The sequence below is a fragment of the Phyllostomus hastatus genome, unplaced genomic scaffold (assembly GCF_019186645.2).
Source record: "Phyllostomus hastatus isolate PE091 unplaced genomic scaffold, TTU_PhHast_1.1 phas_contig_1518, whole genome shotgun sequence".
NCBI classification, from domain to species: domain Eukaryota; kingdom Metazoa; phylum Chordata; class Mammalia; order Chiroptera; family Phyllostomidae; genus Phyllostomus; species Phyllostomus hastatus.
Window position 1 is genome coordinate 2,522 of NW_025333620.1, and position 14,792 is coordinate 17,313.

General features: G+C 33.8%; 1 protein-coding gene across 1 annotated transcript in view; it reads right to left on the reverse strand.

Annotated features, from left to right (window-relative positions):
• Nucleotides 1-1,441: 1,441 nt before the first annotated feature.
• LOC123813409 (membrane cofactor protein-like) overlaps nt 1,442-14,792 on the reverse strand; it is a 31,814-nt gene continuing 18,463 nt past the window's right edge. Inside the window, exons 6-8 of the mRNA XM_045830404.1 lie at nt 13,804-13,986; nt 3,626-3,676; nt 1,442-1,552 (exon numbers count right to left, since the gene is read on the reverse strand). Coding sequence (XP_045686360.1) covers nt 1,488-1,552; nt 3,626-3,676; nt 13,804-13,986 — 299 coding nt within the window. The 3' untranslated portion in view covers nt 1,442-1,487. The remainder of the gene's footprint in view (nt 1,553-3,625; nt 3,677-13,803; nt 13,987-14,792) is intronic.

Here is a 14,792-nt window from a genome sequence, read left to right on the forward strand (position 1 = left end):
TTCCTTTATGTATTTAGCAACATATATTGGATGCATGGATATTTATAATTGTTATGTCCTCATCATCATTTTATATTTATGTAATATCCTTCTTTGTCTCTTTTTACATTCTTTGTTTTAAAATGTATTTTGTCTGATATGAGTATTGTTATGCTGGCTTTTTTTTGTTGCTATTTGCATGTGATATCTTTTCCCATCCCTTCACTTTCAATCTGTATGAGTCTTTCATGTGCAGTGTTTTGCAAGCAGCATGTGGATGGGTCATGTTTTTTAACTCAGCCACACTATAACTCTGTGTTGAAGCATTTAATCCATTTACATTTAGAGTTATCAATAAGTGTGTACTTATTATTTTGTTCATTGTTTTTGGTTGTTTTTGTAGTTTTCTTCTGTTCTTCTTTTGGTCCCTGACCTAATGCTGGTTTTCTTTGGGTTATTTTCTCTTTCTTCTTTGTGTATCTTTTATAGGTTTTTGGTTTGTCATTACCATGAGTTTAATGTATATCATTCCATATCTATAGCAGTGATTTTCAATCTTTTTCATCTCACAGCACACATAAACTAATTGCTAAATTTAGCAGCACACCTAAAAATATATTTTTTGCTGATCTAACAAAAAAGAGGTGTAAATTTGATTCATTCACACCGGACAGCTCTTACTGTGTTGGGTGTCATCATTTTTTTATTTCACCATCTAAGGGAAAAGAGGTCAGTGACCCTGACTAAATAGTCAGGTGTTGCATGTTTTACCGAAGTTCTTGTGACACACCAGTTGAAAATCACTGATCTATAGCAATCCATTTAAAAATGATAGGCATTTATATTTCAATATATTCTAAAAAAGACTACATTTTTATTCCCATATCTATGCTTTATGATTTTGATAACATATTTTAGATCTTTTTGTTTTGTGTATCTCCTACTTTCTGAAGTTGAGTTTGGAACTTTTGTCTTTTGAACTTTTGAGCTTTGTAAATGTCTGATTTACTGCTTTTGTTAAATATTTGTCATTGCTTATGATTTTTTTCTTTGTTTTATTTTAAAATTTCTGTGATGGTCTTTCCTTTTTTTCTGAAAGAAAACCCTTTAACATTTCCTGTAAAGCTCCTTTAATGGTGATGACCTTCTTTAGTTTTTGCTTGTCCAGGAAACACTTCATCTTTCCTACAATTCTGAATGATACATTTAGCAGTTAAATCATTCTAGGTTATAGGTTCTTTAATGATCCATAATTTTCTGCAGAACTTAAACCTCAAACACTACAGAAATTTTCTTACAGTCATAATAGCTAAAGTAACTCTACGCTGATTACTTATTATAATATTAAAAGTAGTTAAAATATTTTTAGCAAGAAGTACAATTCTGACAGCACACTCACATAGGCACATTTTTAAACAAGGCAACATGCAACACAGAATGAAAACTAAGGCTGCACAAAAGTATACCACAAGTGACAAGCACCAATGTACTCAAGAAACAAGTTTAATTTACTCTGTCTTCCTGATGTTAGGATATTTGTACATGCTGGTGCCAATTTCCACAAGACCAGGAACTACAAGAAATCAGGAAACAAATGATATTTAACTCTAAAAACTAATACCAGGTTTCAAAATCTAGCAGAAGAAATTAATGTTGGTTACATTTTAGTTGGAAGAAATATTATTTTATTTAAACACATATACATTTATATTCTATCTGGACTTTTTACTAAGTCCAAATCTCTGGAATCACCTAAATAGTCCATAGTAAGTCAGACAGGAGTTCATTTTAAATTTAGAAAAACATCCAAAGTATATTTGGGATGAAAACTCACCCCAAATCATAATCATATTATGACTAATCATATTAAAAATATGTATTATTCGAGGCTCATTACTAAATGAAAATATGGAATACAAAAGAATATACAATTACCAACATAAGGTAGTATATCTAGAAAAGGTGAGGTTTTTCTAGACTGGTTTATTTAATTTCTAGATATAAAAACTATAGAAACTGAAAAGTTTGTACATCATTAAAAAGTAATGAATGCATTTTGTCCTGGCTGGGTAGCTCAGTTGGTTAGAACATTGTCCCAATACACCAAGATTGTGAGTTGGATCCCTGGTCAGAGCACATACATCTCTTCCTCCCTCTCTTTCTCTAAAAATCAATAAATAAAAAAATTTTAATTGATGCACTTCTTCACAATAATATTTTGATTTAAGTGCAATCCAAGTTTGGGACACTTACTGTAAGAATAATCACTAAATGGTTCCTCTATCTGAGAAAAAAAAATTAAAACTTGTTTGAAGATAATTGAGCACATGTGAGTCTCCAGATAGCAAATACATTTTAGTTCATCAGATAATCTATAGACTACAGCAGAGAAAAAGTTTACCAATCTAGTTTAGTGTCACTGGTAGTGCATGAAGCTCATTTTGGTCACAGAACCCTTGTAGCTACCTGGTGTAGCTACCACACCAGGTTACTGAGTAAAGTTTACTACTAGAACAATCAGAATTCACTAGAGAAAAATCATTTTAAAAACATATTATCTTATTATACTTGGTTTAGTTTAGCATTTAATCTACAATTTCTTATTATTTTATTAGGAGTTTATTTTTTTTCCAACAAAAGTGGATCTGTGAAATAAGTTGTGATGAAATTCTTTAACCTATCACACAGGTGCAATCTGCAGTCTTTACAAATGATATTTGACCTTATCATCAACCCCTCCTTATATCTTCCTCCAAAAGAACTATAAAACATAGTCATACTTATTAAGGAGATTCTAAGAATGTAAATGAAACAGCAGGGCACATGGAAGAAATTATGCTTAGAAACTTAAGCTTGCATTTTTGGCTATCCAGAGAGAAATAACACTATAGAATTTTAATCCTTACAAATGTTGGTCAGTAGTATCTCTGCTTCTAAGTTGCCACAACTTTTATTAAATTTCTCTAAGTCAAAGCATATGATACTATGTTTTCTTCTGCTCTTTTCCTTTTATAAAAATTATCAAGTGTTTAATGTTTTAGGATGGCACTGGATTTACTGGCAGATGACAGTCTGATCACAGTGTTGTTCAGAGGAAAAAACATGACAAACCTGAAGTACATTTTATTAAAAGATTACCTTACTAAGCAAATCTAATGTAAAACAGCAATAAATATTTTTCTTTCTTTTACTCATCTAGAAATATTTATATTTTATTTCTGTAAAACTGTATAATTTCCTTTAACATATATTGCATGGACTTGTGAGCCTGCAACTAACCCTACTTAAAATACTTTAAGGCTTCCATATATAAGATATCAACAGAAAGAAAATTAATCTATAAACTGCCATCACAAAAGCATGTTATCTTGTATAAATTTTAAGCTACACAGCAATTGAGAAAATTACCTCACCCTATTAGGAATCCTTACTTAAGGCATCTTCTAAAGACTGTATTATCTATATGTATCTATGCATACTAGTGCTTATATTTGTCATGGTATCTGCATTATTAAATTACCAATATCAATTATCATTCATTTGTGTCAGATTGCTTCTTCTTTAACTAGACATAATTTAGTTATCATATTTTCATGTAGAATTCTAAGGTCTCATAATGTATAGTCATTAATAACCAAAGTAATACCGAAATCCTCAATGTCTTTAGATGGTGATTTATTACTGGTAGTGGAATGTCCTAAAAGAAAAATGGAAATAAGTAAAAAAAACATAAAGACAATAAAGCCTTTGTAAAAACCTCTTACAATTTCATTTTTTTCTTTTATAAATTATCTTAATGTTTATCATTAAAAAGTATAAAATATTATGAATTTACATTCAATATCATTGTCATTTTCTTTCTGACCAGTAATAATTTCTATAACACTCTTGGAATTGCAAACAAGTTTGTCATTAGTGTATTGTTAAAATTAGCCTATGAGTTTAATGTGATTCTACTTCAAATTAAAAATATAGGTAGGCTTACTAAATGATTTCAAAGTTCATCTGCAGTTAAAAATGTGTGATGTACAGAACATGCTAAGATCCTATGGAAACATACAAATAACAACAGCAGAATTCTTTGTAAAATGTATGTACTACCTGTCATGGAAATGAATACAAGATAGAGTTAGTTACTAAAATGGCTTCTTTTCAATTATTCTGTGTCACTGATTTTTAATGTCAAAGAAATAAAATCTTTAAAAAAACAAGAAGGAAGAAGACACCTTTGTACCTTTAATATATTTTCGCATCTTAGGCTCCATCTAACAGTTTCATCTAACAGTTCCATAAACTGTTAGATCCACAGAAAACTGTGCTGCTACCTTGAAGGTAAAAATCCTCCAGGTATTCAACTACAACCTTCGCTTTGTAATAGTAATATTTTCCTCCAAATCCTGACACCAGTCCTTCATTCGTGAATACTGGATATTCATATTTGACCAATGAAAAGTAAAGAAATTTCAAAATTAATGAAACGCTGCTTTAGCCTAGGAGAGAAAAACTAGTGCAGGGTAGTAATTTCCACTGGGAACAAAAAGACAGGAATAGAAGGCAAGATTTTTTTTTTGATGAAAGACTTGATTTGTACATTTTAATTTAAGTAAACAGATTTAGAGAAATGTAACAACTTTTTCCAGCTGGAAAAAAAAAACTTGTCATTATAGTTTATTGGTTTCTCACATTTCTTTTCCCACAGTAAGTTTTGAGAAAGATCTGACTATCAGATGCAAATTCTGGGCAAGTTCAAATGCAAGTTTTGATATTTACCTGTTTTAGGGATTCTTTCAATTACAGTTGACACTCAAGGATTTATTATATTAGTATCGGGTGTACAGTATAGTGACTAGGCACTTAAATAACTCATGAAGTGGCCCTTTTCCTCCAAAAATCTAGTATTCACCTGGCACCATACATACTTATTACAATATTCTTGACTATATTACATGGGTTTTATTTTACATACTTGTGAGTATTTTGTAACTATGCCTTTGTACTTCTTAATTCCTTAACCTTCTTTCACCCAGCTCCCTAACCTCCTTCCCATCTGGCAACCTTCAGTTTGTTTTCTGTATCTATAAGTTTCTTTCTGTCTTGATTGTTTTAGCTTTTTAGATTCTATGTATAAGTAAAATCGTATGGTCTTTATCTTTTCATGTTGTTGAAAATCATAAGATTTCACTATCTTTATGGCCAAATAATATTCCATTGTATATATGTACCATATCTTCTTTATCCAGTTGTCTAACACTTAAGTTGCTTCCATATCTTGGATCTTATATATGAAATGTCTTTCTTTGTCTCTCCTTATAGCCTTTGTTTTAAAGTCTGTATAGTCTGATGTAAGTATTGCTTCCTGAACCTTTTTTTATTGTTGTTCAACTACAGTTGTCCACATTTTCCACCTGCCACTCTCCCTCACCCCATGCACGTCCACCTCCCACACTCAATCCTACCCTCTTTGGTTTGTCCATGTATCTTTTCTATGTGTTCCTTGACAACCCTTGGCTATTTTCTCCCATTATACCCCTCCACCTCACCTCTGGTTACTGTCAGATTTTCTTTATTTCTGTGTCTGTGTTTATATTTTGCTTGCTTGCTTGTTTTCTTGATTAGGTTCCTCTTGTAGGTGAGATCATATGGTATTTGTCTTTCATCACCTAGCTGATTTCAACTTAGCATAGTCCTCTCCAGTTCCACCCATGCTATTGCAAAGGGTAGGAACTCCTTCTTTCTTTCTGCTTCATAGTATTCCATCGTGTAAATATAGCATATATTTTTTATCCACTCATTTACTGATGCGCACTTAGGTTGCTTCCACTAATTGGCTATTGGAAATTGAGCTGCTATGAACATTGGGGTGCATAAGTTATTTTGAATTGGTGTTTCAGGGTTCTTAGGATATAATTCCAGTAGTGGAAATGCCAGGCCAAAAGGCAGTTCCATTTTTTGTTTTCTGAGGAAATTCCATACTGTTTTCCACAGTGGCTGCACCAGTCTGCATTCCCACCAATAGTGTACTAGTGGGTTCCTTATTCTCCACGTCCTACCAGCACTTGTTGTTTGTCGATTTGTTTGTGATGCCCATTATGACTAGTGTGAAGTGGTATCTCACTGTGGTTTTAATTTGCATCTCTCTGATAGCTAGTGATGCTGAGCATCTGTTCATCTGTCTCTGGGCCCTGTGTATGTCCTCCTTGGAGAAGTGTCTGTTCAGGTCCTTTGCCTATTTTTCAATTGGGTGGTTTGTCTTCCTGGTGTAGAGTCATGTGAGTTCTTTATATATTTTGGAGATCACAGCCTTGTCTGAGGTATCATTGGCAAATATGTTTTCCAGTACAGTTGGTTCCCTTTTCATTTTACTGATGTTTTCTTTAGCTGTGCAGAAGCTTTTTACTATGGTGAAGTCCCATTTGTTTATTCTTTCCTTCATGTCCCTTGCTCTATGGAACATATTGGTGAAAACATTGCTGCATAGAATATCTGAAATTTTCTTGCCTATGTTTTCCTCTAAAACTTCTATGGTGTCACAGCTTATATTTAAGTCTTCTATCCATCATGCATTTATTTTTGTGAATGGGGTAAGTTGGTCAAGTTTCATTTTTTGCATGTAGCTGTCCAGATCTTTCAAAATCATTTGTTGAAGAGGCTATATTTACTCCATTTTATGTTTCTACCTCCTTTGTACAATAGTAATTGACCATAGAGACATGGGTTTATGCCTGGGCTCTCTATTCTGTTCCACTGATCTATGTGTCTATTCTTATGCCAGTACCGGACTGTTTTGATTGCTGTGGCCTTGTAGTATAGTGTTATATCAGGTATTGTGATCCCTCCTACTTCGTTCATCATTCTCAAAATTGTTGTGGTTATTCAAGGTTGTTTATGGTTCCACATAAATTTTTGAAATGTTTGTTCTATATCTGTGAAATATGTCATTGGTATTTTAAGAGGGATTGCATTGAATCTACAAATTGCTTTGTGTAGTATGGACACTTTGATGATGTTAAATTTTCCAATCCATGAACATGGATTATGCATAAATGGTATATGCTTCCATTTATTTATGTCTTCCTTAAGTTCTTTCTTTAGTGTTGTGTAGTTTTCTGAGTACAGGTTTTTACTTCCTTGGTTAGGTTTATTTCTAGGTACTTTATTTCTCTTGTTGCTTTAGAAAATGGGATTTCCCCCCTGATTTCTGTTTCTGATATTTTGTTGTTGGTGTATAAAAAATGCCTTCAATTCTGAATATACACTTTGTATCTTGTTATTTTTCTAAATTCACTTGTTAGGTCAAGTAGTTTTTTGGTGGTGTAAGTTTATTTCTGGGCTCTCTATTTTGTTCCATTGATTTATATGTCTGCTTTTTATGCCAGTGTCATGCCATTTGTTACTATAGACTTATAGTATATTTTGATATCTGGTAGCACAAGACCTCCAACCTTGTTCCTTCTTAAGTGTTCTTTGGCTCTTCAGGGTATTTTGTGGTTCCATATAAATTTTAGAATTATTCATTCTTTAAAAAATGCCATTGGTATTTTGATAGGGATTGCTTTTGGTAGTATGCCTATTTTAATGATATTAATTCTTTCTGTCCATGAACACAGTATATGTTTCATTTATTTGTATCTTCTTCAATTTCTTTCTTCAGTGTCTTACAATTTTTTTTTTAACAATTGTCTGTTTCCCCTTCCTCTCAATCCCTGGAAACCATCATTTTATTCTCTGCTTCTATGAGTTTCACTATTTTAGATAATTCATATAAGTGGGATCATGCAGTATTTGTTCCTCTGTGACTGTCTTATTTCACTAGAGTAGAGTCTTTTACATCCTTGGTTAAACTTATTCCTAGGTATTTTAGATTTTTAGTGGTATTGTAAATGGGATTGTTTTCTTTCTTTAAAAACATTTTTTTTTCTCACCTGAAGACATGCTTATTGATTTTAGAGAGAGGGAAAGGAGGGAGAGAGGGAGAGAAACATAGTTGTGAGGGAGAAACATCAATCAACTGTCTCTCACACATGTCCCCACTATGGACCAAACTTGCAACCCAGGTATGTGCCCTGACTGGGAGTCAAACCTGCGACCTGTCAGCTTATGTGATGAAAGATGCTCCAACTAACAAAACCACACTGGCTAGGGCAGAAATTGTTTTCTTAATTTCTCTTTCTGATAGTTAGCTATTGATGTATAAAAATGCAGCTGATGTCTGAAAACTAATTTTGTATCCTGCTATATTACTGAATTCATTTATCCATTCTATTCTTTTGGTAGAATCTTTGGGGCTTTCTATATGTAGTTTAGTATCATTTCTTCTTCCTCTCCATTTGAATGCCTTTTATGTCTTTCTTTCTTTTTTCTTTTTTTTTTTTTTTTGGTCTGATTGCTCTGGCTAGGACCTCTAATACTATGTTGAACAAGTGCTATAAAAGTGGACATTCTTGTCTTGTTCATGATCTTAAAGAAAACAAGTTTAGCTTTTCATCACTGAGTATGATGTTAGCTGTAGGTTTGGCATATGTAGCCTATACTATTCCCTCTATTCCCACTTCGCTAATTTTTATTATAAATGAATGCTAGGTTTTTTCAATGCTTTTTCCTCATATTTTGATAAGATTAATGATTTTTATCCTTCATTTGGTTTATGTAATATATCATGTTAATTGATTTGCAAATATTGAACCAACCTTGTATCCCAGGAATAAATCACACTTGATCATGGTATATGATGTTTTTAATATATTGCTAAATTCAGTTAGCTAGTATTTTGTTGAAAACTTTTTTGCATATATCAGGGATATTGGCCTATAATTTTTCTTTGTAATGCTTTGTCTGGTTTTGAGACCAGGATAATGCTGACTTATAAAATGAGCTCAGAAGCCTTCCTTCCTCCTAAATTTTTTGGAATAGTTTGAGAAGAATTGGTATTAATTCTTCTTTGAATGTTTGCTAAAATTCACCTGTGAAGCCATCTGGTCCAAGACTTTTGTTTGTTGGGAATATTTTGATTACTGATTTGATTTTGTTAGTGGTTACTGGTTTATTCAGATTTCCTATTTCTTCTTGACTCAGTCTTAGAAGGTTATGTTTCTAGGCCACTTCTTCCATATTTTCTCATTTCTTGGCATATAATCATTCATAGTATTTTCTTATAAATCCTATGTATTTCTGTGGTGTTGGCTGTCATGTCTCCTTTTTCACTTTTGATTTTATTTATTTGGGCTCTTTTTTTATATGTCTGGCTAAAGGTATGTCAATCATCTTTATTTTTTCAAAGAATCATCCTTTGATTTCATAGATTTTTTCTACTTATTTTGATTTAGCCTCTTTTTAATTTATTTCCACTCAGCTCTTTATTATTCTCTTCCTTCTATTCACTTTGGGCTTTGTTTGTTCTTCTTTTTCTGGTTCCTTTAAGTATGAAGTTAAGTTGTTTGAGATTTTTCTTGGTTTTTGAGGTAGACATGTATTACTATAAAGTTCTCTCTTAAAAATGCTTTGGCTGTGTGCCATACATTTTGGGTCATTTTCTTTTTATTTTCACTTTACTCAAGGTAACTTTTGATTTATGTCCTGCTCTCATTGTTAATCCATCCATTATGTACAGCATTTTATTTAGCCTCCATATGTTGTTTTCTTCTTGTAATTGATTTCTAGTTGCATATATTATGATCAGAGAAGATAATGTCAACCTTCTTAAATTTATGGAGGCTAAATTTATGTATGGCCTAGCATGTGGTATAATTTGGATAATGTTCAGTGTGCACTTGAAAAATGTTTATTCTTCTGTTTTGGAGTAAGGTACTCTAAAAATATTTAAATCCATCTGTCTCAGTATGTCAGTTAGGGCTGCTGTTTTCTTTAGGTTTTCTATCTTTGTTATCTATCCACTGATGTCAGTAGAGTGTTAAAAGTTTCCTACAATTACTCTATTACTGTTGATCTCTCCTTTTATGTCCATCAATATTTAATTTATGAATTTAATTGTTTGTACATTGGGTGCATAAGTGTTTACAAGAGTTAGATCCTCATGTTGGCTTTAATCCTTTGATTATGTAATGTCCTTCTTTGTCTCTTGTAATAGACTTTGTTTTAGAATATATTTTTTCTGATATAAGTATTGCTATCCCTGATTATTTTCATTTCTATTTGCATGAAGTATCTTTTCCATCACTTTGTCTGTGTGTGTCTTTTGATCCAAAATGGGTCTCTTGTAGACAGCATATGAATGGTTCTTGTTTTTTAAAATCCATTTAGCTACCTTGTGTCTTTTGAATAAAGCATTTAATCCATTTATATTTAAAGTGATTATTGATATATATATATATATGTAGTTACTGTCATTTTATTATTCATTTTTATGTTCTTTTTCATATCTATGTTCTTTTTCTTAAAGAGTCCCTTTAACATTTCTTATAATATTGGTTGTATAGTGGTGAATTCCTTTAGCTTTTTCTTGTCTGGGAAGCTCTTTATCTCTACTTTGATTCTAAATAATAGCCTTGTTGGGTAGAGTAATCTTGCTTATAAGTCCTTGCTTTTCATCACTTTGGATATTTCATACCAATCCCTTCTGGTCTACAAAATTTCTATTGAAAAATCAGTTGATATTTTGATGATAGTTTCCCTTGTATGTGACTAACTGCTTTTCTCTTGCTGCTTTAGAGATTCTCTCTTTGTCTTTAACTTTTGGCATTTTAATTATGATGTGTCTTGGTGTGGCCTATTTGAGTTTGTTTTGTATGAGACTATCTATACTTTCTGGACTTATTGTGACTATTTCCTTCAACAGGTTAGGTAAATTTTAGTCATTTCACAAATAGGCTTTCAATCCTTTGCTCTCTCTCTCTTCTCCTTCTGGTATTCCTATGACGTGTCCATTGGTAACTTTGATGTTGTCACACAAGCCCTTTAAACTATCTTCATTTTTTAATATATTTTTTTTTTTTGCTATTCTGATTGGGTGTTTTCCACTATCTCATCTTTCAAATTATTGATTTGATCCTCAGCTTCATCTAATCTGCTGTTGATTTCTTTTAGAGTATTCTTCATTTCAGTTATTGAAGTCTTCATTTCTAACTGGTTAGTTTTATGGTTTCTATTTTTTTATGTTAACCCTCTCTTTGTTGAAGTTCTCACTCTGTTGATCTATTCTTCCCCTAAGTTCATTGAGCATCCTTATAACCAGTGGTTTGAACTCTGCATCTCGTGTATTGCTATTTCCATTTTGTTTCGTTCTTTTTCTGGAGTTTGCTCCTATTATTTAATTTGGGATATATTTCTTTGTCTTCTCATTTTGACTCCTTCTGTGTTTTTTTCTATGTATTTGACAGATCTGCTGTTTCCCAGTCTTGGCAGGTGGCCTTATGTAATAGGTTTTCTTTGGGGTCCAGTGGCATGGTCTCCCTGTTACCTGAACCAGATGCTCCAAGAGTGTCCCTCGTGTGAATTGTGTGTGCCCCCCTGCTGTAGTTGAACCTTGATTGCTGTTTGCTAGTCAATAGGTGGGGTAGTCCCTCAGGCTGACTGGCTGTGAGGACTGACAACAACCACAGTGGGAACTGACCCTATGGAATATGATTCACCCCAGTGGGGCTCTGGTGCCTTTTGAGACCACCCTTTGGGTTTGCCTTTTGCAGAGCTAATTGAGTGGTGCTCTGTTGTGATATGAGGTTGGCCATCAGGTGTGTTGGTTCTGGGGCTTCTTGAGCGGGGCTCCAGTACAGGCTAAGTTCAACCGCTGCCTGTGCTGGGACCAGGGCCATCTTGTATGAGCTACAAAGTAATCCCGGGTTGGCTACTGCCTGTGCTAGGCCAGGAGGCTTGTAGGAGAAGACACAATGTGACTTGAGGCTGGCAGCCACCCACAATGAGTGTGGAGCCACTCTGCAAAAGGCATAGAGCACACCAAGGTCAGCCACTGCCTTCTTGAGGCCTGTAGACTTTGGAAAATTTTAAGAAAGTGTGCAGTGCAGGTCACATCTGCCCATTAGCCACTGAAAGAGCCAAAGGCAGTGTGTACATGGGCTAGAGCTGAGTCTCAGGGAGTCAACGGGATTTTGTGAGTGGTATTTACTGGGTTAATACAGATTCAGATTTGGTGCCAGTCTCTCCCTGAAGGCTGTAGAGACAATGACAGCCCTTGCCCTGAAGCCACACATTTCAGTTTCTCCCCACATGTCTCTGGTGCTTTTTGAGCCACTGTTCCTTTTCTGGTGCTTAGGGTTAGTGCTTGCGAGGGACTGAGCCTGTATGCAGGCCTTCTAGGAGAACATCTGGGTTTTTAGCAGCTCTCCATCTCAATAAGACTGGACTGAACAGCCACTGAATTTCACAGCCAGCTGCTGTGAAATTCTCTTCCCAGCACTGGAATGCTGGTCCAGGGAGCCTGGTGTAGAGCTAGGACCTCTCGATCCTCAGTGGGGACCTCCGCAGTCACAATGTCCCTCCTGATTCTCAACTGCCACACATGGGTTGGGACCAGCCCACTTCACACCTCTGTCCTTCATACCAGTCTTGATGTGGCCTCTTTTTTTATATCCTTAGTTACATGAGTTCCACTAGTTCAGCTAGTCTTCAGGTGGTTCTCCAGGTTGACTGTTACATAACTGAGCTATAATTTGATGTGGCTGTGGGAAGAGGCAAGCTCAGTGCTTACCTATTCTGCCATCTTGATCAGAACTCTCGGATCTCTGAAGTGTCTAGGAGAGCAGTTGATCAGTACTCCTTTTCACTTAAATGAAGACTTTTCCTGCCTTTCAGTTGCTATAATGTTTAGCTTCCATTGCCAAATAAACATTCCCAGTACAGATAAAAACACTATTGTATGAAGTGTGGAAAGGTGGTAGAAATATGGATCTTGTTTTGGGCAAACATTTCCCAGTTTAAATGCTACTATATAAAAAGAACTAAACTGGTCATACAAAGATACCTTATAAAGGTGTCAACAGATCACTTTTAAAGTGAATAAAAGAGCAAAGTCAATGGAAGCGGACAACATGGAAGTTATGGACCTTCCTCTTCACGTAAATTAGAGTGATGCTGTAAATCATAAATGAGCTTCTTTTAAGAGCTTCCTATAGTCCAGACATTGTGCTAAGTGCTCTAAGTGCAGCCCATTTCAACTCTACTATCACCCAGTGAGGAAGGCATTAAATCATTTTACATACAAGGAAACACATTTAAAGTTCATGTAACTTGCCCAAGTTTACACACCTGTTTATATTTGTGGACTATGAAAAATCAATTTAGAATCATTAGTATAACAACTAGAATAGCTGTAAATATGTTATTTTTCTTTTTATTACTAAAATTATGAATGACTGTAAACCACCATTCAAAGGATTTTAAAAAAATCAACAGGTATTTAAACAACTTTGAAAAATAAAGCAGAAAGTTACTAATTCTGAGACATAGGAAATCACAGTTTTTTTCCTGGGAGGAGTAAACATTTAGAAAACAAAATAATGTAGGCTGGCTCAACCAATGGTTATTATTTTCAGTATACAATAAGATGCCTTTCATTCTTGACTTATGTAAGTAAACTTTCTCATGCTTCAACTTATTGGAAAAATATATGCTACACAATTTACACATAAAAATGCCAAACAACAGAAATTTAGGCACCAGTGTGATGTACATAATGTGCTAACAAATATAAATAACATATACATTTTATGTCATACATCTGTCATGGAAGTGAATCTAAGACATAGTTAATTACAAAAACTGCCTCTTTTCAATTATTCTGTTTTGTTGATGTCAAGAAATAAAATGTAAATGTCAAAAAAATTAATAAAAAAAGAAAAGAAAAGGTATTTGTACCTTGAATACATTTTGGTATCTTAGGCTCCCAATTACTGTTAGCTCCACAGGTAAGTAAGCTGCTGCCTTCAAGGTAAAATCCCTCCAGGCATTCCAATGTAACCTGTGCTTTGTAGTAATATTTTTTTCTAAATCCTGCCACCAGTCTTCCATTCTTGAGTACTGGATATTGACATTTGACCACTAAAAGGCAGAGAAATTCCATAATTAATGGAAAGCTGCTCTAACATAGGACAGAAAAACTAGTGCAAAGTTAGTAATTTCCACTGGGAATAAAGAGACAAGGCAGGATTTTAATTTAAAAATATCTAATTCCAAGTAAACAGGTATAGAGAAATCTAATATTTTCCCACGTAGAACAGACTGTCATTATAGTTTATTGGTTTCCTTTATGTTTTATTTTGTGATATTTTCTTAAAATATTTTTTTCAATTGTATTTTTTTCCATTAATATTGATTTCCCTTATACCTTCCTCCCCTCTGCAACCATCACACTGTTGTCCATGGCCATGAGTCCTTTTCCCGTTTTGCTCAATCCTTCATGTTTTTCCCATACTGACACATTTTTAAAAGTATCTGACTACCAGATACAAATTCTGGGAAATTTCAAAAGCAAATTTTATTCTCTTTAGGGATTTAAAAAAGTCTTGCTGATACTGACTACAGTACACTGCTTTTTTAGAAAGGCAGGAAAGACTCTTGTGAGAACGTTATCCTTATGCTCAGTTATAAACATTGATAAGAAGCTAGCCATGTAAAGATACGAAAAAAGAAAGTTCTTAGATAGCAAGAATTTACATGAACTGGGATATTTAAAAAATAGAAAGGCCAATGAAGTTAGGGCTGTATTTACCAAACTATATCTTAATAATCAAATATCACATTTTACATTGTAACCCAACGTATAATCCTATAGGCCTGAGATAAAGTTAAAAGTCAAAACTTAGACTCCATAGCACTGTGCTTTGGCATTTTTTCAATTATACTCT